Source organism: Lycorma delicatula, chromosome 10, assembly GCF_047948215.1.
Source record: "Lycorma delicatula isolate Av1 chromosome 10, ASM4794821v1, whole genome shotgun sequence".
In the NCBI taxonomy this organism is placed as follows: domain Eukaryota; kingdom Metazoa; phylum Arthropoda; class Insecta; order Hemiptera; family Fulgoridae; genus Lycorma; species Lycorma delicatula.
The window spans coordinates 18,222,410-18,247,775 of NC_134464.1; the positions used below are offsets into that span (position 1 = coordinate 18,222,410).

Below are 25,366 nucleotides of genomic sequence, written 5' to 3' on the forward strand. Positions count from 1 at the left end.
ATCCATCCAGGATTAGGCCGATGATCTGTTCGGTTTCACTGAAATGTTCCGTTTCCCATCCACGGCCTTCCATTATCTTTCTTTTCTAACAACTGGTACTTGACCACTTCTCAAGATATAAGTTTTTCGTTTCAAGGAATTAAAAATTTGATTCTTTCTTTTGTATGATTTACATTTACAACATTTTAAACAGACAAAAATAATATTTTTAACAACTTTCGTTGAACGTTTTACTTTCCAATTCGAATGAAGAATGGAAGTTACAATTTCTTTTATGATTTACTATCTGAAAATAAAACTTTTCAAGCGATAAAAATATAGCTTAATAGAATTTAAACTGCTTTTATAAAAATAAAAACTGTTCTGTTATTTTAAACGACGCCTTCCATCCTGCAAGAACAGTTTTTTTATTTATAAAAGTATAAATATTTCGTTAGGAGTGTATATAGTAAATGATTTCAGAGGAAAATAATTAGAGCAAATAAAATTTGAACATTTTTCGTAAAAAATATTTTTTTATTCGGTCGATGCCTAATAAGAAAGAACTGGCACACGGAGGAACTCCGGTTAATCCATACTATATGTACCTTTTTTCTGGTTAGCCTCCAGAACCACGTAAGATATTACTTCAGAGGATGAATGAAGTGATACATATGTATGAATATAAGTGAAGTGTAATCTTGAACAGTCTCAGGTCGACCATTCCTGAGATGTGTGGTTAATTAAAACCCAATCGCCAAAGAAAACCGGTATCCACAGTCTAGCATTCAACTTCATGTAAAATCAGCTGCCTTAACAAGAACTCGAACCTTAGAATTCTTGACTTCGAAAATCAGCTGATTTTGCAATGACGAATTTGACCGCTAGACTACCCCGGCGGGTTAGTTTAGAATATGGATTTGAATACTAGATCTTGGATACTGGTGTTTTTTAATGATTGGGTTTCAATTAACCACACATCTCAGAAACGGTCGACCTGAAAATGTGCAAGACTACATTTCATTTACACGCATACATTTCATCCTCTGAAGTATCTTACGGTATTTCCGGAAAGTTAAAACTGAAAAAGAAAGTCTGCACGTATTGCGACTTGATTTTTTTTGTCCATTTTTTTTTTACCGTGAACTTTCTTTCATATATTTAAAAATAAGTTTAATAATTAATTATCCCCAAGTGTGAAATTTTTTTTGAGGGAGATAATTTAATAAAATATTCCTGAAATCCTAAATTAAGGATAATAATTAGGCAAATTGACCATTTCGTCCTAAAAAAAAGAGCGTAAGCGGTTGGTTATTAATGATTATGTTGCCTTTAATTGCATTACAAATATCATAATATTAGTAATAATAATAATAATAATAAATATTAAAATACTGACGATGGATAGTGGTCTATACTCTCGCAAAACGTTGATCCACTTTTAGCGCAGTCCGGTGTACTTCCAGGAGGTGCCGGTAGAAAGGGAAAATGCCTGCAACCACCGTATTCAGGACAATGGTGTGGATTGTGTGGGTGATGAGGCGCTCCACCGGCTTGTACTAAACTCAGTATACTTAATATATTAACTAATACTATTCTGTGATATCTTCTATTATTTCGCTTATCGTTTAGATGGTTTTCTCTCATCTGTAAACAAAGAAAAATAAAACAGAAAAGATTATATTATATAAATCGAATTAACTTCGTTTTCTTTAATTATGTAAATTGTTTAATATTTAATTTTACCAATTCATTGTATATATCACCTCAGGAACGGATAGGTGTATTACTCCACGGATAATAAAAGGAATTGATCAAGCATTTGCCTGGACAGATCAAGAGAAACCGTAGTAAAACTTGATCAGAGCAGTATCACAAAATAAGCAGTTTTAGGAAATAAACCAGAAAATATTTGAGCCCATATTAATATATAAAAATGTTAACAGTAAATATAGCAAATAAATAAATTAGAACAAAAGATTTAGAAGTCACTATATTTTTTTTTTTTTGTCTTCAGTCATTTGACTGGTTTGATGCAGCTCTCCAAGATTCCCTATCTAGTGCTAGTCGTTTCATTTCAGTATACCCTCTACATCCTACATCCCTAACAATTTGTTTTACATATTCCAAACGTGGCCTGCCTACACAATTTCCCTTCTACCTGTCCTTCCAAAATTAAAGCGACTATTCCAGGATGCCTTAGTATGTGGCCTATAAGTCTGTCTCTTCTTTTAACTAAGTCACTATATAGGTTATTTGAACACACATTAAACGAACATTTAGAAAATCCAGAATTCTTTTTAATTTTTTATTATTATTTAAAAACTCATCTACATTAAAATGTTTTATTTATATTTTAAATAAATAAAACGAGAAGATATTTTAACAGTTGATTTCCAAATACATTAACGCATACCAATTCTGTACCGACCGTGCGCATGTTGTGCTCTGTCTCTCACTTTTCACACATAATGGATTGGTCGCGCAGACTGTTCTTTAGCTGATTTTAATTTTTTTCAAATAAATAAGTAAGACATTGTTCGTGATGAGTTTGCACGGTCATTTAAAACCGTTCACGCATTAGTTGCCGAATTGAAAAGTGATCGAATGAGCTGTGAAGAGGAACACCACAGCGAGCGGGAAAATGAACACAAAAAATCAGGTGGGGCTGTGTCAGGGCGCACAGCCGTTGGTTTAACGTGAAACGTTACACACCTTAGATTAAGTTTCTCCTTGCTACAGACCGACCAACTTATCTGTAGAGTTAAATGGGAAAGCCACCAACGAATTTTTTTTTTTGAACAGAACTGAAAGTCTCCAATGGAAAATTTTAGTTCCTTTATTTGGCCAACTCTACAGATAAATTGGTCTGTCTGTATGTCAGCGAATCAGTTTTTATCAAAATAAAAACGAGACATTGATTGCGTACTAAATTTAATTTTAACATAAAAACACTAAATGGTACATGATATTTATTTCGACTAATATTCAACAATTTTTGTTCAGCATCGGTCTCTGATATAAGTAAGAGACATAAGATATAATAAGCAGCGGTAGAGGTGCTCGCGCCGTCGGCGTCGTTCACTGAGCGCTCTGTGCCAGCTTTGCGATGCTCCCGAAACAGTCTCGCTCGCTTGACACCGAACATTGGGGTATCTGTGCGTGGCCCATAACCTTCCCTTTCCAGTGATATGCGTAATTTATATTTCCGGTTGGCTTTTACGCGGGCTGAGGTTGACGTATTGAATTATTGTACTTTTTTACACGTTTACTTTAATTTTTTATACATAAATATTGTCCAAAATACACTTACTATTTCTTAAATCGATCTATCTCGACAAACTCTAAATACAAACACGCGAATTGTCCCGCTATCACGTCTTAAGTCGTGAGCTACACTGAATCGAAATGAGGAGAGCACCAGTTTTGGCCGATCTGCGCTGTGCTCCTTCACTGCCAATCATTTTTGTTGGTTTAACTCTCACTGATGCAAACTCAAAGTCGTTTCAACGAGTTGACCTTGTTAGTTATTAAATAACATTTAAGTCTCAGAGATTAATAGTTAGGGAGTTATTAAGGCACGACGATATAGAGATCTTTTCAATAATAATAATAATAATTTATAAAAACCACTTACCAGCAACGTTTTTTATATATGTTCAAGTACTTTCGGATACCAAATCTATCTTCAGGAATTTAAAAAAAACTATTATGTTATTCTTAAAAAAAAAAAAAAAACTAAAACTCATTCACCGTAAGTCATTTTGTAAAATGTAAAAATGTACAACAGTGGTTGCCATGTTTCAAAAACATTATGTCGACTTAGCGTCCAGTCATAGTAAAATTGAAAGTGAACGGCGTAGTCAACCCACTCTATAGTTATAGTTTAGAACTTGCTTATAAAATATATCATTTTCAAATGATATATTGTAATTATTAAGATATATATGGAATTTTTTAAGTTATTGGTACCTTGTATATTATTTGAAACATCAAGAATTTCAATAAAATTTTCCGGATCATAATTATGGTTACTTTGTTACGGACTAATGTGTTTAGCAAAATTAGAACTTTCTATTTGATCTTTTTTTATACCATTGATATGTTCTCGTATTCTAACTGAAAAAGACCTGTTAGACTTTCTCAGTTTTGAAATGTACCTTCTTTAAAACCTAAGTTATTAGTTTCAATTGAAATTATTTGTCGGTTAACGTCTTTCACCCGAGTTGCGTTCCTCGTAAATTATACAGTACTCTCACCAAATATTTCGTTATTTTAACACTTTACACGTTTAATGTGCTTTATTTTCGGACTAAATAATTTGGTTTCAGTGAAATTAAGTTAAAGAGAATAGATTCACTTAAGACTAAATGAAGTTAGGCTAAGCTCTTAAAGTGTGGGTTTGGTAAATGTGCAATATACTCGTATATTTTTTATGGAGTAAATAACTTTGTTTAAGTGGAATTTGATTCTGTTTAATTAGGCTTATGCAAGCGTTAAGGTTTTTTTTTCGCGGTAGGAGGAAAATCTGCTGTCAGACGCCCAGCAGCCGGTACTACTGGGTGTGTAAGGTTTCCCGTCAAAAATCACCAAGCGGGGACTCAGTAAAAAACCTCCCCCTAAAAAAAACATGCCCCGATACCCGCCTAGAAGGCATTACCTGGGACATGCTGTTTTCATGAGACACAATAATGGGCCTGCAGAAGGGAGGGTAAGCTTAGACCTTAAGGAGTCCCGCACGCCTCAATGCCGAATGACAACCCGCAAATGCGGTGTGCCGCATTTGCGGGTTGTCTTAATTAGATTTAACTGAAATTAAATTATTTAATCAGCAAATAATGTGTAATTCATATGTATATTGCAAAATATAGAAATTTTGGGTTCAGGTATTGTGTGACGTACGAGGGTTATAACCCGGGTGAAAGGCGTTTTCCGACAAATAATTTCCATTGTTACGAATAGACAAGTCTAAATAAGGTACATTTCAAGTTTCATCAAAATCAGTCGTGATTCCGTAACTGTATATATAACTAACAATTTTAGTGAAATTCCTAAAGTTCAAGGCTTTTTCTTAACTAGTATCTAAGTTAATGGGTAGTGACTGAAACTGTAATAAAAAATAAAAAAAACATTGCTGACAAACATTGCTCTTTAATGTAATATAATTAGTAATATAAGGTAATAAAACAGCGTACGGATAACCATTTTTATACAGTATAATCATTTTTTTAAATTCATTTAAATTTATATATACGAGGTGCTACCCAAAAGTTCGGGGAATTTTACCATAAAAATAAAATTTAATTTTACCAAACTTATAATTTCCACTGTTTCCTTCAAAGTAATTCCCTTGGGCATTGATACAGTGATCCCAGCGTTTTTCCATGATTCCATGGATCTCTGGAAGTCTGCAGGTGTAAGTGTTCGAAGCACGTTCTGCGTTTCTTCCTGAATCTCCTCAATTGTGTTAAAACGACAGCCTTTCAATTGAAATTTTATTTTCGGAAAGAGAAAAAGGTCGCACGGGGCAAGGTCAGGCGAGTAGGGTGGATGGGGAATCACTACCGTCTTTTTGGAAGCTAAGAAATTCCGAACGGCTAGCAATGTGTACGCGGGCGCGTTGTCATGGTGCAGAACCCAGCTGTTGTTACCCCACAGATCTGGACGTTTGCGCCTAAGCTTTCACGTAACCGCTTCAAAACTTCACAATAGAACATCCCATTGACAGTTTGACCAAGAGGAACAAATTCCTTATGGATAATGCCTTTGATGTCGAAAAAAAAACTATCATCATGGACTTCACGTTGCTGCGAACTTGGCGTGCTTTTTTTGGCAGCGGTGAACTTGGCGACTTCCACTGCGACGACTGCTGCTTAGTTTCAGGGTCATACCCGTACACCCATATCTAATCACCTGTTATGATGTTGGAGATGAAGTTAGGGTCATCTCTTGGTGAAGTTTTCAATTCACTACAGACAGCTACGCGATTTTGTTTCTGGTCGCTGTTCAACAGTCTCTGTACGAATTTTGTAGAAACGCATCTCTTCAAATTGTCCGACAAGATGCGTTGCACGGACCCATATGACATTTGTACGATTGCATAAACATCATTGATTGTTTGTCTACGATCTTTAACAATAGCCTCTCGCACTTTCGCAATGTTTTCCGGTGCTGCGCTTGTTGATGGTCTTCCTGAACGCTCATCGTCATCGACTGTCGTTCGTCCACCTTTGAATCGTTTGTACCACAAAAAAGTTTTACTTTTACTTATAGCATTGTCACCAAATGCTTTCATAAGCATGCGATGGGTTTCTGCACCGGTTTTTTTAAGCATGAAGCAAAATTTGATGCAGGTTTTTTGCTCTTTAAAATCTGTCATTTAGAACTTCGCCGAAACAGTAAAACACAACGTTACACAACCGCATGAAAGTCAACAATGCAGCCTCTCACAGTCACGGCGTTTGGAAGACTGATTCACAAAGAGTACTGTTAGGCACATCTAGCGGCAGCGGGTCGTACCAGCAATGGATCGCGCGCGAAATTCAAATTCTCCGAACTTTTGGGTAGCACCTCGTATTTATTTATATAGCCTTTGACATTTCCGGTAACGTAAGAATTCCAACGTGGGGTCATACATATAAATCGGTTCCGCCGTTGAGCTTCTATAGTGGAATATACATTCATACATACATACATACATACACCCTAGATACATTACACTCCTTTTCGGGCAGTCGTGTAAATAAAGTTCAGTTAATTTTTGTTCTGGTTTGGTTCCATTGTGATTTTATATTATACTAGCAAATACCCTGTTTGAATTTTGAAATCGGACGATTATTTGCAGATATATTATTAGAGCACCCACTGCACCTCCCAAAACAACGTTCCAGGGGCATCCCCTTTGTTTTCATTTGATGGTCTAGCCTCGCACGAGGTGCTCGCATCACCTCACCACTGTACCCTCATACGTAGTCCCAGTGGGAAGCCCATTATTGTTATTGTTATTATACAGACATTTTTTAAATTTATTTATTATTATTTTATTTAACGTAAATTTAATTCCATTATTTTTGTAAAATTATTCATTGATTGATTGATTCGAATCTATCAGTTCAAACCCAGCTCACATAGTGGTTGGGACTCATAGTTCATTAATTCAAGTCATTAAAGTTTGTACTTTAATCAAATCACTACTACTATTACATATACTGTATACACATATTTATACAGCCTGTGATATTGCCGGTAACGTAAGGATTTCAACGTAATGATATATATAAATCGGTTCAGCCGTGGAGCTGCTACGGTGTAACAAACATACATACACTCTAAATACATTACACTCTTCTTTTTGCAGTCGTGTTAAAGTAACAGATTTCAGTTTTTTGGATTTGTAGATCCAATAAAATAATGTTTTTATTTCTGATTAGGAAAAAAATGGATTATTCCCGCTTCATAAATATTTCAAAATTATTTCTTAGGTAATTTAAAATTATGCAGTCATCTCATGTTACGTTAAGTTATACTATAATGGATTATTTTTATGAATTGAGTTGTAGTTTTATTTAAATTTTGCTGTTATTATGTTTGTAAAATATTTTTATTAACGAAATTAGTTGTAATTTATTATAGTTAGTCACGAAATGTACGGGTTCATGTGTTTGTGTAATAATTATATCGCACTTTATATTTCAGTGAAATTCTCACAATTTATTACGTGTACTTTTTTTATCCATTTTATATTACATTTTTATTAACGTTTATTTCTTCTAAGTGCGATATTCATGAGTGTAATTTTTTGTTTTCTTAGTGTACTATCATTTGATGCGAAGGGCTGTATTGAATAATTTTTTTGTATTTTAGAACATTCCTTTGTTTATATCTTGATGCGCTCGTTTCTACACTAGTCGTGATATATCTTTGCCGATGAATTTGAAGCTTAGCTTTAGCTTTAGCTTTATAATATTAAAAAATCAGAGTTAGATGAGTTACTAAATGTGAGGTTATTCCAGGACCAGTTTTTTTTTTTAACCTATGTAATTTCATTTCATTATTAAAATTTGTTTTTGAAATAGTAATGTAAGTAAAATCTTTACTGTTCCATAACCTAACTTAAAAATACGCATTTACGAAATGTGAAAAAAAGTTTGAAAATACGATGCTCTCTGAATCGCACTAATTAATTCTTTCTCAATTTCGTCTCCCAGTTTGGTTTTTTTTTTCAACCAACGGTTTTCGGTTAGTTATCGATAATTTTTAAAGTAATAGTTACTAGTATTTTAATCAGGACTAGTGGTTTAAAAAAATAAATTTAACTTACGACATTTTGATTAGCTATATAAAAAAATGTGTATTGCTTATGTAAATTTTCGTAGGCCGATTTACAGAAATTTGATTGTAATTAAAATAGTATTTTCCATGATTCTCTTACCGTTATTGTGAAGTTATTTATTATACTTCAAACTAATCGGCAAAGATAGAGCACGACAACTGTAATTAGGATATCTTGACGCTAAAGTTTTATTTAAAAACAGAAGCTGACAACACAGTTGTTTCTGATTATACACAGAATTAAAAATATTTATCATTTTATTTAAATATAATATTTTTAGTTTATTTAATTCAATTTAATTCAATGATTCTAACTAAAGGGCGCGAGCATACCGTGTTAATTTCGCGCGGGTACGGCGGTGTTAGTGGTGACGGTCGGCACTAATTAAACTAATGTAATTTCACAACTTGCAGAGAACAAATCTCTCTTGTTCTAGTGTAGCCGAGAGGCTTAACGTACCAGGTAGCGAGTCAACTGGGCCAGACCGAATTTCTTTTATAAGCTTTAAATATTATTCATTTATTTAATTCTACCGCTCATCTGTGACGACGCAACGTAGCAGACGACTACAACTGTACGTCAGTGTTACTAATCTTTGAAATATTAAATAAATAAGATAAAATACATAATTAAAGTTTAAAGTGTAAAAAATAATGTGGTTCACAACCCTGTGGAATTTCAAATTTTCCGGTCCAAGAGAACGAGGGGAAAAAGGAATTTCCCACAAAGAAAAGGGGAAATTTCAAGATGGCAAATTGCGACACTAACGCTCCTTGTGGTGACAGAAGGTACTAACTACTATTGACGCAATATGCTCCCTTAGCCACTAGTTTAGAGCATTTTTTGTTTGGCAATGCGGTTTTGCCAAAGGTTTTGTTTTGTATATATTGTTATTTTTTAAGTGTTAACAAACGTATCTAAGAAAAATATGACCTTAGGCGAAATCTCGAAAAATTGAAGGTGACCTTGTTCTGCAGCCTCAACCCGTTGACCTTCTAAGTTGAAAATTTAATGGGATCAACGCCTCATATATATATATATATATATATATATATAGAAGTAATCTGACCAAGGTTAGTTCAAAACACTCAACTAGTTCTGGAGATATAAGTTGAATTAGAGGCCAACATCCATCACACACACATATGTACGAACATTAACATTCGCATGATTTCCAACCGGTTTTTTGGGTTCCTTAGGTGTCAAAACTTCAAGATTCGGTGAAAACTGGTTTTGCCCTAATAGGACCGATTATATATTCAGATTATATAGTCTATTCAAAACGTTTCCGTATTTGATGCATTATGACAAAACTTGTTTGACGTAAAGTTTTCTTACATCTCTTATTTCTTTCAAAATATAATCCTTTTGACTCGGCACTGAGTTCTTTTTCTATTTTTCTGGGTGTTTTTTGAGATTCTCTCTTCTTTTTTAATAATATTCTTTCGGCTCTAAAATTGCGATATTTCTTCGTATTTTCAGCTTAGTAATTAACCTGGAGTGTAAGAATTCGGTGAACCCAGCGAATTGCGTGTTCGAAGAATAGGTGTGGTGAACGTTGTCATTTCCATATACACTATTTCTACATGTCTTTTTGAATTTACCGTTACAGGTGGATGATGAAAATTTGGATCTTTTCCGTTAAGTGGTAGCATTTGTATTTTGTTTTGGGGGATTGTGTAAACGCGACTCAGTACGGGATGGAATGACATCATAGCCGCATGGTGGGTCATTACCGCCGCCACCGTGCCGTAATTTATTTAGAGTATTCCAAACTGATTTGAATACTAGATCGTGGATACCGGTATTCTTTGGTGGTTGGGTTTCAATTAACCACACATCTCAGGGAATGGTCGAACTGAGAATGTACAACTTCATTTACACTCATACATATCATCCTCATTCATCCTCTGAAGAATTATCTAAACGGTAGTTACCGGAGGTTAAACAGGAAAAAGAGAGAGAGAGTATTCCATATCTCAGAAATCATTCATGCGAGTTGAATCCTTATTCATTGTTGTCATTCATATGTTTATCTTTGTATAATGTACGTTGGTTATTATTTTATAGTATATTTTTAAAAAAAGTGAAAAATACCCATTTGTAAAAAAAAAGTAACATTTGTAAAAAGTAAAAAAAAAATCAATAACATTGTGATTAATCTAATACTGAATCGTTATTGATCGTACAAATAATCTGCCGCCGTCGTGTTGCGGCTAGCGGGCCAGTCACTGCGGTGTAGCCAGCAATAGCAACAATAATGTCATTCCAGCCTATACCGAGGAGACGGGGCTACTCTGGTGGTTAACTCGTCATTGCTAATCGCTGATTTCGAAGTCGAGAGTTCTAAGGTTCAAATTCAAGTAGACAGTTACTTTTATACGGATTTTACCGTGGATACCGGTGTTCTTTGATGGTTGGGTTTCAATTAACCACTCATTTCAGGAATGGTCGACCTGAGACTGTACAAGATTACAGTACATTTACATTCTTACATATCATCCACTGAAGGAATACCTTACGGAGGTTCCGCAGGATAAAACAGAAAAAGAAAAGATCCTGCACCCAGACGCGTTTACACTACTTCCAACAAAAACGCAAATGCTCCCACTTAACGGAAAAGGTTCGAAAATTTTTTAATAATATTTATTTATTAGGAGGAGAAAAGATTATGGAGGTAGCAGAATTTTGTTATTTGGGAAGTAGAATTACTAAAGATGGACGAAGCAGGAGCGATATAAAATGCCGAATAGCACAAGCTAAACGAGCCTTCAGTAAGAAATATAATTTGTTTACATCAAAAATTAATTTAAATGTGAGGAAAAGGTTGTTGAAAGTGTATGTTTGGAGTGTCGCTTTATATGGAAGTGAAACTTGGACGATCGGAGTATCTGAGAAGAAAAGATTAGAAGCTTTTGAAATGTGGTGCTATAGGAGAATGTTGAAAATCAGATGGGTGGATAAAGTGACAAATGAAGAGGTATTGCGACAAATAGATGAAGAAAGAAGCATTTGGAAAAATATAGTTAAAAGAAGAGACAGACTTATAGGTCACATACTAAGGCATCCTGGAATAGTCGCTTTAATATTGGAAGGACAGGTAGAAGGGAAAAATTGTGTAGGCAGGCCACGTTTGGAATATGTAAAACAAATTGTTAGGGATGTAGGATGTAGAGGGTATACTGAAATGAAACGAGTAGCACTAGATAGGGAATCTTGGAGAGCTGCATCAAACCAGTCAAATGACTGAAGACAAAAAAAAAAAAAATTATTTATTAACTCTCTGAACTTCTGAACTCCCTTTCAATGATATACGTATCATCTCTACAGCGTAATAAACTTTCTGCTTTGGTGTTCTCGACCAAAACGTTGCACGTATCATCGAGGTTTGGCCATTTTTATAACACCGTTAATTTATTTCTGTAACCTCATATCATCGTCAACGTTTGCTTGGTTATATTACATTTCGGTTCAGCTTTTGTCATAAATTAACTTTCGGAAGATTTAACCTAATGCTGTCGTTCAATACATTCTGAAATCACTCACAGTAGTCGCTACGTAACAGCGAGGTTGGATGATCAGCCCGCCGCACGTAACTGCTATACTATTGTTCTCTGAAACATTGGCACGAAATCGCCTAAAACAATAAGGTTCATTCCGCTTATATTTGAAACTTATGTAAACACACGCGTTCTACTGTATTATTATTATTTTTATTGTGTCCTTAACAAAAAATGTTTTACGTTGCATATTATGTTAATCTCTTCTAATATTCACTCGAATTACAACAAAATAATTCGTTTAAGTAACAGTTGAAAATATTTTTTTTTTCGAAAAATAAAGAATAAAACAAAAAAGGAATCCTATTTTTACGGAAAAGTTTACCTCAATTAGACTATTAAAGAACGTGTACGCCACTAAACAATTCAGTTCTTCTTTTCTTGAATTTAAAAAACCAAGTAAATTAAACAAGAAAACAGGAAACCTTGACGCAGAATATAGATTAGCAAATTAAATTGAATAAGACAAAAAACCTAGCAGTTAAAATGTTTAAATAAACTTAGTGAAATATTGTACGAGTGCTTTAGAAATGTATGTGTAAAAATAAGTGGTTGTGTTGTGTAAAATTTGTGGTTGTAAAAATAAGTCCAGTTTAATTTGAAGTAAGTGAAAACAATTACGTCTTGTACATCTGGTACGAGATTATTTTCATGGTTATTTCAACAACAAAAAAAGGTTTTTTTTACTAAACCTAACGTAACTTACTGAAACTATTATATTTAAACAAAAAAGTATTTTATGTATTTGTTAAAAAATATATTTGGTTAATTTTTTTAGTAAGAAATATTTTTAGATTAAATAATGAAGTAAAAATCTATTAATATTAACTATTAACAAGAATCGTAAATGGTAGAAAATTCACAGTTCAGTTATTATGAATGAAATATTACGCACATAGCTGAAGTAGTACTAAAGAATTTTTCATTCATACTAAATTTGATTATCATTTAATGTTACTCATGAATAACTCTCTCTCTTTTTCCCTGTTTAGCCTCCGGTAACTACCGTTTAGATAATTCTTCAGAGGATGAACGAGGATGATATGTATGAGTGTAAATGAAGTGTAGTCTTGTACATTCTCAGTTCGACCATTCCTGAGATAATTAAAACCCAACCACCAAAGAACACCGGTATCCACGATCTAGTATTCAAATCCATATAAAAATAACTGGCTTTACTATGACTTGAACGCTGGAACTTTCGACTTCCAAATCAGCTGATTTGGGAAGACGCATTCACCACTAGACCAACCCGGTGGGTTGTTATCAATTAACTGGAATTGCTTCAACGCACCGGGTTGGTCTAGTGGTGAACAAGTCTCACAAATCAGCTGATTTCGAAGTCGAGATTTATATGGTTCTAATCCTAATAAAGGCAGTTACTTTTATACAGATTTGAATATTAGATCGTGAATACTGGTGTTCTTTGGTAGTTGGGTTTCAATTAACCACACATCTCAGAAATGGTCGACCGAAGACTGTACAAAACTATAATTCATTTACAGTCATATATGTCATCCTCCTCATTCATCCTCTGAAGTAATCCTGACAATGGTTCTGAAGGTTAAACAGAAAAAAAAAGTGTAATTGCTTCAGTCTAACGTTCATCACCTTTTACATCTATTTGTTGCTACTACAGTAGCGTAATTTTAAAGGGAAAGTACAGCGATCGACTGAAATCTTTGGTATAGGAGTTTTCGAAAATTTTACTTTCAAGACACCTCTTAGTAAAAAAGACATAAAAAAATTATAGAAATTTTCGGAATATGTACATCTGAATTTTTATTTAATTAGTCGGACCGGTTCAACATAATTGACTCAAAAATTATCTGTGTATGAAAAATTTATGGAATAAAATTTTGGGGAAAATTACAAAAAAAGAAGGGATGGTGTTTGCTATTTGAATTTTTTATTTTTTTGTGTAGTAATCATAGAAGATTGAGCTTTTATAAAAGTAATTAAGATACTTAAAATTACCGAGATTTAAATAGATCAAATTTAATAGTGAGGGTGATAATAAAAATTATTTTTAAACGCGTTTTTCCCTCGTATCTCGAAAACCTGTTGTCCAAAAAAGTTGAAATTTTACATAATATCTGCTAAATACAGAATGTTCAAGTTGAAAGAGGCGACCCCATTACTCAGTAGTTTATATTAAATGTATATATTTTTTTTAAAATGCATATATTGGTATAAGATGAGTAAAATAATTTGGAAGATGTTGGTACGACTGTAGTTGGAGAGGGGAGGACTGTTTATGCCTGCAAATTTGAGTATGACATATGTGTCGAGCATTGGTTTTTGAAGCAAGACTGCGTAATGATGTGTTGTTTTTTAAAATGCGATTAATTACTGAACAACGTATATTCGTGATTGAAACTTATTTAGTGACGAAATCCCATATTGTGCAGCGACGAAAGTTCAGGGATAAATCTTAAAAGGAAGCACCAGTGAAAAATGATATTTAAATGTTAAAACATTTTGTGAAAAAAGGTTCGCTATTACATTAAAAACGTAATCCGACGGAATATTATAGGACATTAAATCGACAGTTACACGATCTCCGCATAAATGTTTGCGGAGAGTAAGCCGGATGAAGAACATTTAACAAGGTTCAGCCCATACTGCAGCTGAGGAGAATGCTGAAATGTTTCCGTATCGAATGCAGGTTTTGTATGAGCTAACTAATGTTGATTTTGCTAAAAGAGGTCACTACTGTCCACGGTTCAAGAACTTCATTTGAGGCAATTTGGCATTTTAGATCAAGTGTTTTTCACAAATGAAGCATGGTTTCACTTTGATAGTTAACAGTCAAAACTATCGGACCTGGGGGTACTGAAAACATGCACACTTTTTTTTTAAGCTTACACCCACAAAAAATAGGCGTATGGCGTGCGGTTTCAAGGCGACGAATAATAGGACCCGTATTTAAAAAAAAAAAAAAAAAAAAAATACTGAATGCTGCCGTCTACCAAGAATTTATCCAACAGTTCATAGCCTTACTGTAAGAAGCTTGGTTTCAACAGGACAGCGCCGCTTGCCCAAGAGCTTCCTCTGCTATGGAATTACTACAGAATTTTTTCGGTAGAAGAATCATTTCTAAAGGATTGTGGCCACTAAGATTCCTTGACTTCAATAGTCCATACTTCTTTCTGTAGGTTTACTTAAAAGAAACCGTTTATATGAGCAATCCACACACACTGTAAGAATTGAAGACAATTATTACCAATACTATCCAGGAAATAGCTATCAAGAGTAGCCAGGAACATGGTCAAACGTGTTGACATTTGTAAATGGACTTCATTTTGAACACCTGTAGTAAAATGTTATGTAAGTGTTTACCAATAAAGTATTATTTATAGACTAAACTATGTGATGGAACTTTTAAGTTAAATATCCCGTTTATTCCAGCTTCGGCTTAATTTTCAACCCTACTGGACAACTGGGCAATACGGACCAATTTCTTTCTTTTTTAAATAAACTATCATTTTTTAGCTGTTGAATAATATTTGCCCGAATTGAACTTCAAGTAAATAATTTCTCCAACAAATAAACTTTCATCTTCGAAAGTCAAGGGGTGAACGAGACCCGTGCTTAAAGTATATAAATTTTTACTTCCTTGTACGAAGTAAAGAAAGTTTTGTGATCGCGAAAAATTTCGGTTTTCAGATGTTAAACGAAATATCCATTTTGACCATCCCTGAATCCAATTTACTAGTTTCGGCGTGACGTTCTGTAGGTACGTATCTCGTATAAATCATAAACGATTAACAGTAGAATGTTGAAATTTTGGATTTAGGACTGCTGTAACATCTAGTTTTGCACCTCTTCTTTTGATTGTAATCGACAACCAAAAGTGTCTCAAAAAGCCCAATTTTAAAAAGAATTTGGATTTTGGACTTTTTCTTAACTATAGAAATCAGCCCTCATTGAGAGTTTTTCAACGATATATCATAAGTAGTACTGATGATATATGATTGATTCCAGAGTTATAGCCAAATAAAATTGTAATTAATGAAATATTTGGATCGTGCAAGGGAAAGGCTCATCGGTTCGAATCCGACCTCGTTCCTGTTTTTTAACTTTTTTTTTAATTTAAATATATTGATTTATTAATAATTATTAACGTTTGATTGTAAAGAAAATGTGTATATGTAACTTAATGTAACGCGTACAAGGAAGTCACGTGGTGTTCACATCAATGTTTTTTTTGAAACTGAAGAATAAAAATCCAGTTGTATCTAATGGACGACCTGGATCCTTTTAAAAAATCTCATCCGACTTAAGAAACAAAAATGTTTTTAATTTTTTTTATAATTTCTGTACTTTATCCTTTTTGCTATGTGTAGCTGTTATTTGAAGTAGCTATTTTTTTAAAATAAAGTAAAATTTTATAGGTGGTTGACTAGAGCCCAACATTTTTTTACTAAGAATTTTGTTGTTTTTTTTTTGTTCAATTATACTTTTAATACTGCTTACATAATTTCTAAAGCTAAAAGATCATTTCATTTGATTAAGAAGGGGGGGTGGGTCAAATCGATCACAACGTTTTTTTTTTTAATTGATAATTTTAAGTTTTTTCGCAATTGTACTCTGTTGCATAATTTAGTCATTAATACTTAAAAATCCTAAGGCGTATTTGAAATAAAAATCTCTGAAGACAAGACTGTTAGAGTTATCCTTTTTTAATATTTTGAGTTTTTTTTGGCACTGTTGATAGTTGTATTACTAAATAACAACTATAAGTAGATTTTTGTGTTTTTTATCGATCTGGAGGCAGACAACTCATAGAAATACAGAGTGTCCCATATAAAACGCAACCCATCAATCACTCATCCATGAAATTTCAAAAGTCAAGATTACTCCCTTACTCGTTACTGAAATGGACTCGTCCAACATCTGAACATCGCGGCGACGCAGTAGAACACTACCGATAGTAACAACAATGCCATCATAACGTTCAGTGTATCGCTAGAGACAAGATTGTGTTTTCGCTAGATGAACGTGTTTTCATTGTCGAGTCGTACTTCAGTACGAAATCAGCGGTTGCAGTGCAAGATTTATTTAGCCATAAGTACCCAGATAAACCGGCACCTAACAAAACATCAGTATTAAGGTTAGTTGCAAAATTTAGAGAGACCGGTTCTGTTAATAACAAGGAACACAAAAGATCTGCGTCAGTGTTGAATACAGATACAGTAACTGAAATTAATTTGTCTAAATCAACTGTTCATCGGGCGACCAAACAATTATAATTACGACCTTATCGCATTCAAACGGTTCATCGACTTCTTGAGCCCGACAAAGAAAAACGGCTACAATATTGTCAACGGTTCCGTCGATTTCTGCGTGAGGAAATTAACGTTATGGATTCGTTATTTTTCACAGATGAAGCACGGTTTCATTCGAATGGCTACGTAAACAGCCAAAACAGTAGAATTTGGAGCGCTGATAATCCCCACGTTTATCCCGAAAAACAATTACACTCGCAGAAGTTGGGCGTATGGTGCGCGATATCGCGGAAGAAAATAATAGGTCCTATTTTCTTCGAGTACACCATTAACGCAGAACGATATCAGGATATTTTATTTCAGTTCATCGCACTCTTGGAAGAGGAAGGCAGACACTGCTGGCTGTAACATGACGGTGCGACATCGGACTACGCAGGTTCAACTTCTGATTTCGTCGAGGAATTCTTTGGTAATCGTGTTATCGGTCGAGGCTTGTGGCCACCAAGATCTCCAGATTTGACTGCGGCGGATTTTTTTCTACGGGGTTACCTCAAAGAAAAAGCCTACAGCAACAAACCACGAACACTTGAACAATTGAAAGTCAATATTGAACAAGCTGTATTAAATATCCAGCCACAAACTTTGGAAAAAAATTGCAAGAAACGCTGTAAAAAGAATTGAAGCTTATATTCAACAAGATGGCGGTCACTTCCAACATTTACTCTAAATGTAAGGTAATGGATGGTAATAATAAAAATTACATTTACATTTACACATGCCTTTATATTATTTCATTACCTACCAATATAAGGTTGGATTGCGTTTTGTATGGGACACTCTGTATATCGCCTACAATAAAAATAGTTTATTATTCTAACCTTGCACTGGAACGGTTTGTTTACATCATTTACAAGTGTAAGTGAAATAGATTATGTAAACAAAGGCTGTTGTAAGCATAGATAATTTTAATAAGGCTACAAACACACACGTGCAATCATTATGCTAAGCCCCGCCTTTCATTCCAACAACTTACTTGAAAAAAGGTTTTTGTGTCCGGATACTTTTTGAATAGGTTACGTTCTATCGATCGAACATAACAATTATTTAACATATAATGTAGGTAGTATTTCATTTAATGATTTATTTAAGTAACATAAATATTCGTAGCTTGTGTTGTATGTTTTAAGAATAAGATCATAGTTATATTACGTGCATTATAGAATTAATAATTATTTGCTATTAAATATGTGAACATTGCGTGTTTATTTATCATATTTATACAGACACTTACTATTTACTTATTCAGATTTTATAACAAAGGAAATACTATGAATAATTTTATCTTTTTTTTTGTAAAAATATTGGAATTAACTATAATAAACAAAGAAAAATTTGTAAACGGAAGTGAAATTAATTATTTAATGATAACGGGTTTCATGTATATTTGCTTATAAATTGAATCAAATATGTATTGTTAATTTGTTACGTATAATTATTTTTGTTGACCTTGACGATGTTATTTACTGCACTTTCTTATGAAAATATTTACAATATTATTCCATTATTTAAATAAACTATAAATTATTTTGTATCACACACTTGTACAAATAAAGATTAATAAAACTGGGAACTAGTTCATAATTATTTTCTATGCTTTATTTTTTTCTTTCTTTCTTTCTGTGATTTGCTTGTCATCAGATACAAAGTAAGAACTATTAAATAATTTTAATAAAATAAATTGTAAATAGAAAACCCTTGAAAATTAAACCGTTCACGAGAAAATTTAAATCTGAATACTAAAACTAGTCGAGATTTTCTATTATTAAGAAATCATTAACAATGTTGGTAATAAACTTCTAGTACCTGTAGTTTAACCCACCGGGTTGGTCTAGTGGTGAACGCGTCTTCCCAAATCAGCTGATTTGGAAGTCGAGAGTTCCAGCGTTCAAGTCCTAGTAAGGCCAGCTATTTTTACACGGACTTGAATACTAGATCGTGGATGCCGGTGTTATTTGTGGGTGGTTGGGTTTCAATTAACCAAACATCTCAGGTATGGTCGAACTAAGTATGTACAAGACTTACACTTCATTCACTCTCATACATATCATCCTCATTCATCCGCTGAAGTATTATCTAAACGGTTGTTACCGGAGGCCAAACAGGAATAAGAAAGTACCTGTAGTTTAAAAGAAACTCTAAATATTATATAATTAATATAATTATTATATAACTTTTATGGAAAAGAATTTATCTTAGTTTATAAAATAGATATAACCGGATATAAATATTAAAAATTGAAAAACATCTCGGCCAAAAAAAAAACATTGGTGACGAACCTCTTTAATGGGGGATAATTAAAGAGCGGGCGGGTAACAGTTTTGTATATAGTATAATTTGTTTTCAAATGTTTTAAATTTATTTAAACACACACACACACACACACACACACACACACACACACACACACACACACACACACACACACACACATATATATATATATATATATATATATATATATATATATATATATATATATATGTATATTATATAAATATATACACAAACACACATATTTATGTAGCCTATGGCACTTCCGGTAACGCAAGGATTCCAATTCGGGATCATACATCTAATTCGGTTTAGCCGTTGAGCTGCTACGGTGGAACAAACATACATACGTACACTCCTTTTTGGGCAGTCGTGTAAAATGGACTGTTGATTAAAAATAATACAGAATCTTTATAAACAGTCCAAACTTGAAAAAATGACGAGTTAAGTATTCGTTTTATTTTTTAGCTAACTTTCCGCTTCCGGCTAGTCCTCTCTATAACGATATTGTATGATTGTTTTTATTTTTATTTTCTGAACAGGAAAAAAATCGTTTTGCAGTGTTTTACGAGTATATGATTGTTTATTTATATATTTTTATTTTAAATGTTGTGTTTTCTGTATATATATATAGAGCCTCTCCAGAGGTCGGGGCTCCGACCTCTGGATTCCCGGAGCCCAGGCGAACCTTGAAGCCGACTCAGGCGTCCCGGGGGCCTTCCCTAGTGCCACAGAGCTCGCTTTGCTAGTCGTTACCATCTAGCCAAAGAGTTCCCCCCCTTAACCCCCCCCGCGCTTTGTTCGTTACCATCATGTTTGATAGATTGTATTAATGTTAAATAACAATTAAAATAATCAGGCTTTATACAAACCTGAAAAAGAAACTTAATTACAAAAGACAGAATATTAGTAAGTATGGTAACTAACGAACACGCACCTTTGCGATGAAAAATTCATAACTTATTTTCTTTGCCATGGTGGCAGAAATATCCTACTCTACTAAAAGGGCATTTGTATGTGTGTGTGTCCGTTAGCTTAACACCGGAATGTACCGATCACTAGCGGAAAATCCCGATTCATTAGTATATGTCTCGTGGTGGTCAGGGGTATATTTGTTATATTATTACATATCGATATATTTGAGAAATATGTTAATAATATATATTTTTATTTATATGATTGTTTTTCTTCAAAAATAATATACTATAACCAAAACGTAGGCACCGGAATGTACTGTTCACTAGCGGAAAATTCCGATTCGTTAGTATCAACTTCTGGAATTTTCTAACTTAACTTTCGTTATAACAGTTTTCATAAAACTGTTGTTTTATGTTTTCATAAAACGTGTGTAAAAATATATTTTTACACAAAAGGTAATCAGTTTTGAATATCTAATAATCTCATTCCGAGACGCAAATTGCTATCGCAACCCGCCCGGAGGGCCTAGTAATTAACTAAAAGAATTAATCTCATTTTTCTTTTAATGAATATCTTTAATTCACTACTTCACTCCCAAGGGGGCTAGGGCCTCGGCGTATGTCTTTAAACCTTTCCTGGTATAACATAATTCTATCCTAAAAATTTTAAAGCCATCAGTCAGTTAGTTCTCGCGTGATGGGAGAACATTTAAAATATGCATCACATGCATATATATGCTTTATTTGCAAGATATGGTTTTAAAGTACGGGAACCATTAAATAATTTTTCAACAGTTAAACGTTTAAAATGAAAATTACCGTGTGCTTCTATCTTTAAACGAATATTTTTCAGTATTAGACTAATCACATCCGAAAACCCCAGAAGAGTCTTAAGATTGAGGGAGACGGGCAACGGAAACATTTTAAATGTTAAGAATAATTTTGAAGGGCAGTAAAAACTAAGAATTTTGACATTGTTGCCAAAAAGCTTTTGGTAATGAAAATCCTAATCAAATGGCGGACAATATATTCTATTTACATTTTCCAATTCTTCTGTATCAGTTGATTAAATAATTGTTTAAGAAACAAAACGCGTATCCTAATTATTAGCGCACTTCGCGCATGTTTAAGTAGCTATTCTGAAGATAATTAGCTATCTTTTTTAGCGGAAAAATATGTTATATAATGCTATTAAATGAGGCCAACATGATATATTTTGGTACAAAATGATTGATACCTCAATGTATTCTATAATTCTTCGTAATCGATATCTATCTGTATTCTTTCAAAGATTATTTCGTTTTTTATCACTTAGTTACAAGACAACATTTGCATACAACAATTATAAGAGTAAATCCCTCTTTTTAATTTCATTTTAAATGCTATTAATGTCATTTCACGTTTTTAATATGCTATATTTATCGCTCTATATCTTTTCCGATATATTTGAAGCTGATTAACCTTTTATCAAATTCCAGTAAATAATTTAATATGGTGTAATTTATTCCGTCATTTTTGTGTTAATTTATATAATTTTATTTCGTTATTAAAATTTTCCTGAAGTTAAATATAAGGAATTTATCGTCTTTGATTACTTTATAATCTAATTTATTGATTTTCAAACTTTTTCGATTTCTACTCTGTTTTATTGTGTTAATATCTTGTTGTTTCTTAAGTTTGTGCATCTGTATTAGATTATTATTTAATGTTTCCTTTTGTAATATTGTGTTGTGTTTGTTCAGAGCAATGATAACGCAAAAGGGTTTTTCGCCCTCAAAAAAAAAAAAAAGAAGTAAAATCTCAAGACTACAAACAACAGGTAGGACAGATCTTATGCTGAACACAGTAGAGTTTATCATTCATTTCATCTTGTTAAAACACTTATTTGAGTACGTCCGGGGTATAGTAATAATATTTAATTGAATTTTTATTTCATCAATCGAATGTAACGAGATCATTAAAAAATCGATCCGGTTTGTCATAATATCAGTCATCAACTTGGCGTAGAAGTCGGTACTATCAGAACAGTTGTACATTTAATTTATCTACTCGGATTTAGCTGTAGTGAAACTTTGTAATTTATTTTAATTACATTTAAATGAGCGTGTGGTTGTTAGTGTTCAATTGTCGGCAATGTTTTACGATTAGTCATTAGATTTAGAAATGAACTGCAGTACTGATGCCTGAATTAACATTTTAATTGTAGGTTTACAACCTCTTGTACTCGATTAAATGTATTGTAATATATGAAATGACTAATGACACGGTAGTATGCGGTATTTCTTCCGTAACACTTAATCTGTTTGCGGTTGTAATGTTTTGTTGTCATTAGCGTGTAATTGTATAATATTTGACCTTGTTAACTAATGTGAAGTTAATTCAAGGTCATTACTAATATTTATTAGATTAATATATTGAATTTAGAACATTTATATTAGTCTAATGTAAAATAATAAATTATTAGTCATTTTTGTTTACCGTGATTTATAATCGGAAAATTATAAATGTTATTTATTGTATCTGTATTGTTATCTAAAATTGAGATTTTATCTATACGGTTCTCAAAATAGTTATTTTTATGTTTCATATAAACAAAATAATCTTTCTCTTTCTTTTTTTTAAATTCCTAATAGTTTTCCGGGAATTAAACCCTTTAGATAATAGCGTTCGGGAATTACCGTTCAGGTATTACGTCAGAGGATGAATGAGTATGATATGTATCAAGTGTGTACAATTTCAGGACTTGTACAGTCTCAGTTCGACCATTCCTGAGTTGTGTGGTTAATTGAAACCCAACCACCAAAGAACACCGGTATCCACGATCTAGTATTCAGATCTGTATAAAATTAACTGCCTTTACTAGGACTTGAACGCTGTAACTCTCGACTTCCAAATCAGCTGATTTGGGAAGACGCGTTCACCACTAGACCAACCCGGTGGGTTCTCCCTCTCATTTACTGCCTGCAGCTATTATTACAGAGTCGAGTACGGCTGCTATGCCAACGCATCTATGCCAACGCCTGCAACAACAAAACTAAAGGCTAGTAAATTTCATCGTTATCTAAAAGGCATTTATGGTGATGAAGCTACTGGTAAAATTATTACGAGTTGGCGGGTAATAAAATTTTGTCGGAAGCTGGTAAAGCGAATATTGTGGATATTAATGAGGTGTTAATTTTATTTATTAATTTTGGTGTTTTTAAAACAGCTTAGGATATGTTTGTGTCAGTTTCGACAACTCGCATTCCACAAAATTCTGCAATACATCGATGGTTGGCCACACGCATCGTGTGCAACCGCTGAGGCTGGTGAAGTTGAAATTTGAGGATTTTCAGCCCCTCCTTCCTCACCAGATTTGCAGCCCTGCGGTTTTTTTTATTATTTCCACAATTAAAATGGGATATTAAGGGTCATTTAACTGCTGGTGAACTGATGGACGCAGTGTAGTTGTGAATCTAGGAAAGACCGCCAGCATTCTTTCCCTTGATAGAATGAGAAAATTGGTTCAGTGTTGGGAGAATTGTGTTGCTGTAAATAGTGATTATATGGAAAAATAGATATAAGTTTTAATAACAAAAAAAAATTCACTTTTATGGCGTATTTGTTTTATTTACTATCCCTGTTCATTTCGAGCTACGAGAAAACTTTACATTCTATTTTACCCAGTTAATTGTTGCAAAATTAATTTGATAAGTTAATTTTTATTTGAATAAATCAGGGCATGTATTAATAACTGTTAATTTTTTCTTGTTAAGGCGGGAAGATTAATAATTCATTTTATATTTATTGTTTTCAGATACAGTTTTCCGAATTCATGACATGTTCTTACTGCTGCTGCTAACAAACTATTCAAAAAAGTAAAAGGATCAATTAAATTTTAAATTTTACTGCCAAAAAAAACAACTAGAAGTTAAAATTGAGAATGTTTTGGGATAATGGGATAAAAGATCTACATTTAAAATAAAGGATCGTGGTAATACAGGTAACTTTTTGAATTAATATATATCTTTAATATTTTAATTACATTTAGATAATTTCAATTTCGTATTGATTGAAGTTTTTTCATTGATATCTGTTATCTGTTTTTACTTTTTTTAAACACCGCTATTAAGCAACAAAAGAATTTTCTTGTTTATGTAGTAGAATTATTGTGACATGGTTAAGCATAATAAAACATCATTATAAATTTATATTTCGTATTCCAGTGCTTGTTGTTAAACTGCCTTCGGTAGCGGAGTGGTAGTTTATTAGCTTTCTATCCGGAAGACCCCGGGTTTGAATCCCGATCAGGCATTGGAACTTTTTCGTACAGTTAAAAATGTTTATTTAATATAAGTTAAAAATATAAGTTAAAAAAAAAAAAAAAGTTTGGTTACTATAGACTGGAGTGGGACGAGTAAAAAAAAAAAAGTTTAGTTCTGGGTTTGAAGGCTTATTGACGTTGAAATTATAGGTGCAAAACATAACACCCATTAATGCCTGTTATTAAGCAAGATATATCTAAAAAATCTGATGTGGACACCATATGACTTCCTTGTATGCTTACTAAATTACATGTACACATTTTTAAAAGTACATAAAATTTTGTTAATAATTATCAATAAATCAATATATTTAAATTAAAAAAAAAGTTAAAAAAAAGGAAATGAAGTCGGATTTCAACCGATTTGCCTTCCTCCTTTGTAAGATCAAAATATTTCATTAACAAAAATTTTGTTTGGCTATAACTCTGGAACCATGAAAATAAGTACCACTTATATCTTTGAAAAGGTCTCAATGAGGGCTTATTACTGCAGGTAAGAAAAAGTCCCATTTGGGCATTTTTGGCCAAGTCGATTGCAATCAAAAGGGGAGGTACATATCTAGATGTTACAACAGTCCTAAATCAAAAATTTCAATATTGTACGGCTAATTGTTTTTGAGTCATGCGAGATACATACGTATGTAAGTTCAGACATCACCATGAAGGTAGTCAGAATGAATTCAGGGATGGTCAAAATGGCTATTTCCGTTGAA

At 33.1% G+C, this 25,366-nt stretch overlaps 1 protein-coding gene across 2 annotated transcripts in view; it reads right to left on the bottom strand.

The window, feature by feature from the left end:
* Positions 1-25,366, bottom strand: part of LOC142331214 (protein spaetzle 5-like) — a 238,633-nt gene that overhangs the window by 60,641 nt on the left and 152,626 nt on the right. For both annotated transcript variants that reach the window (XM_075376954.1, XM_075376956.1), the window contains exon 2: positions 1,379-1,626. In XM_075376954.1, coding sequence (XP_075233069.1) covers positions 1,379-1,626 — 248 coding nt within the window. The remainder of the gene's footprint in view (positions 1-1,378; positions 1,627-25,366) is intronic.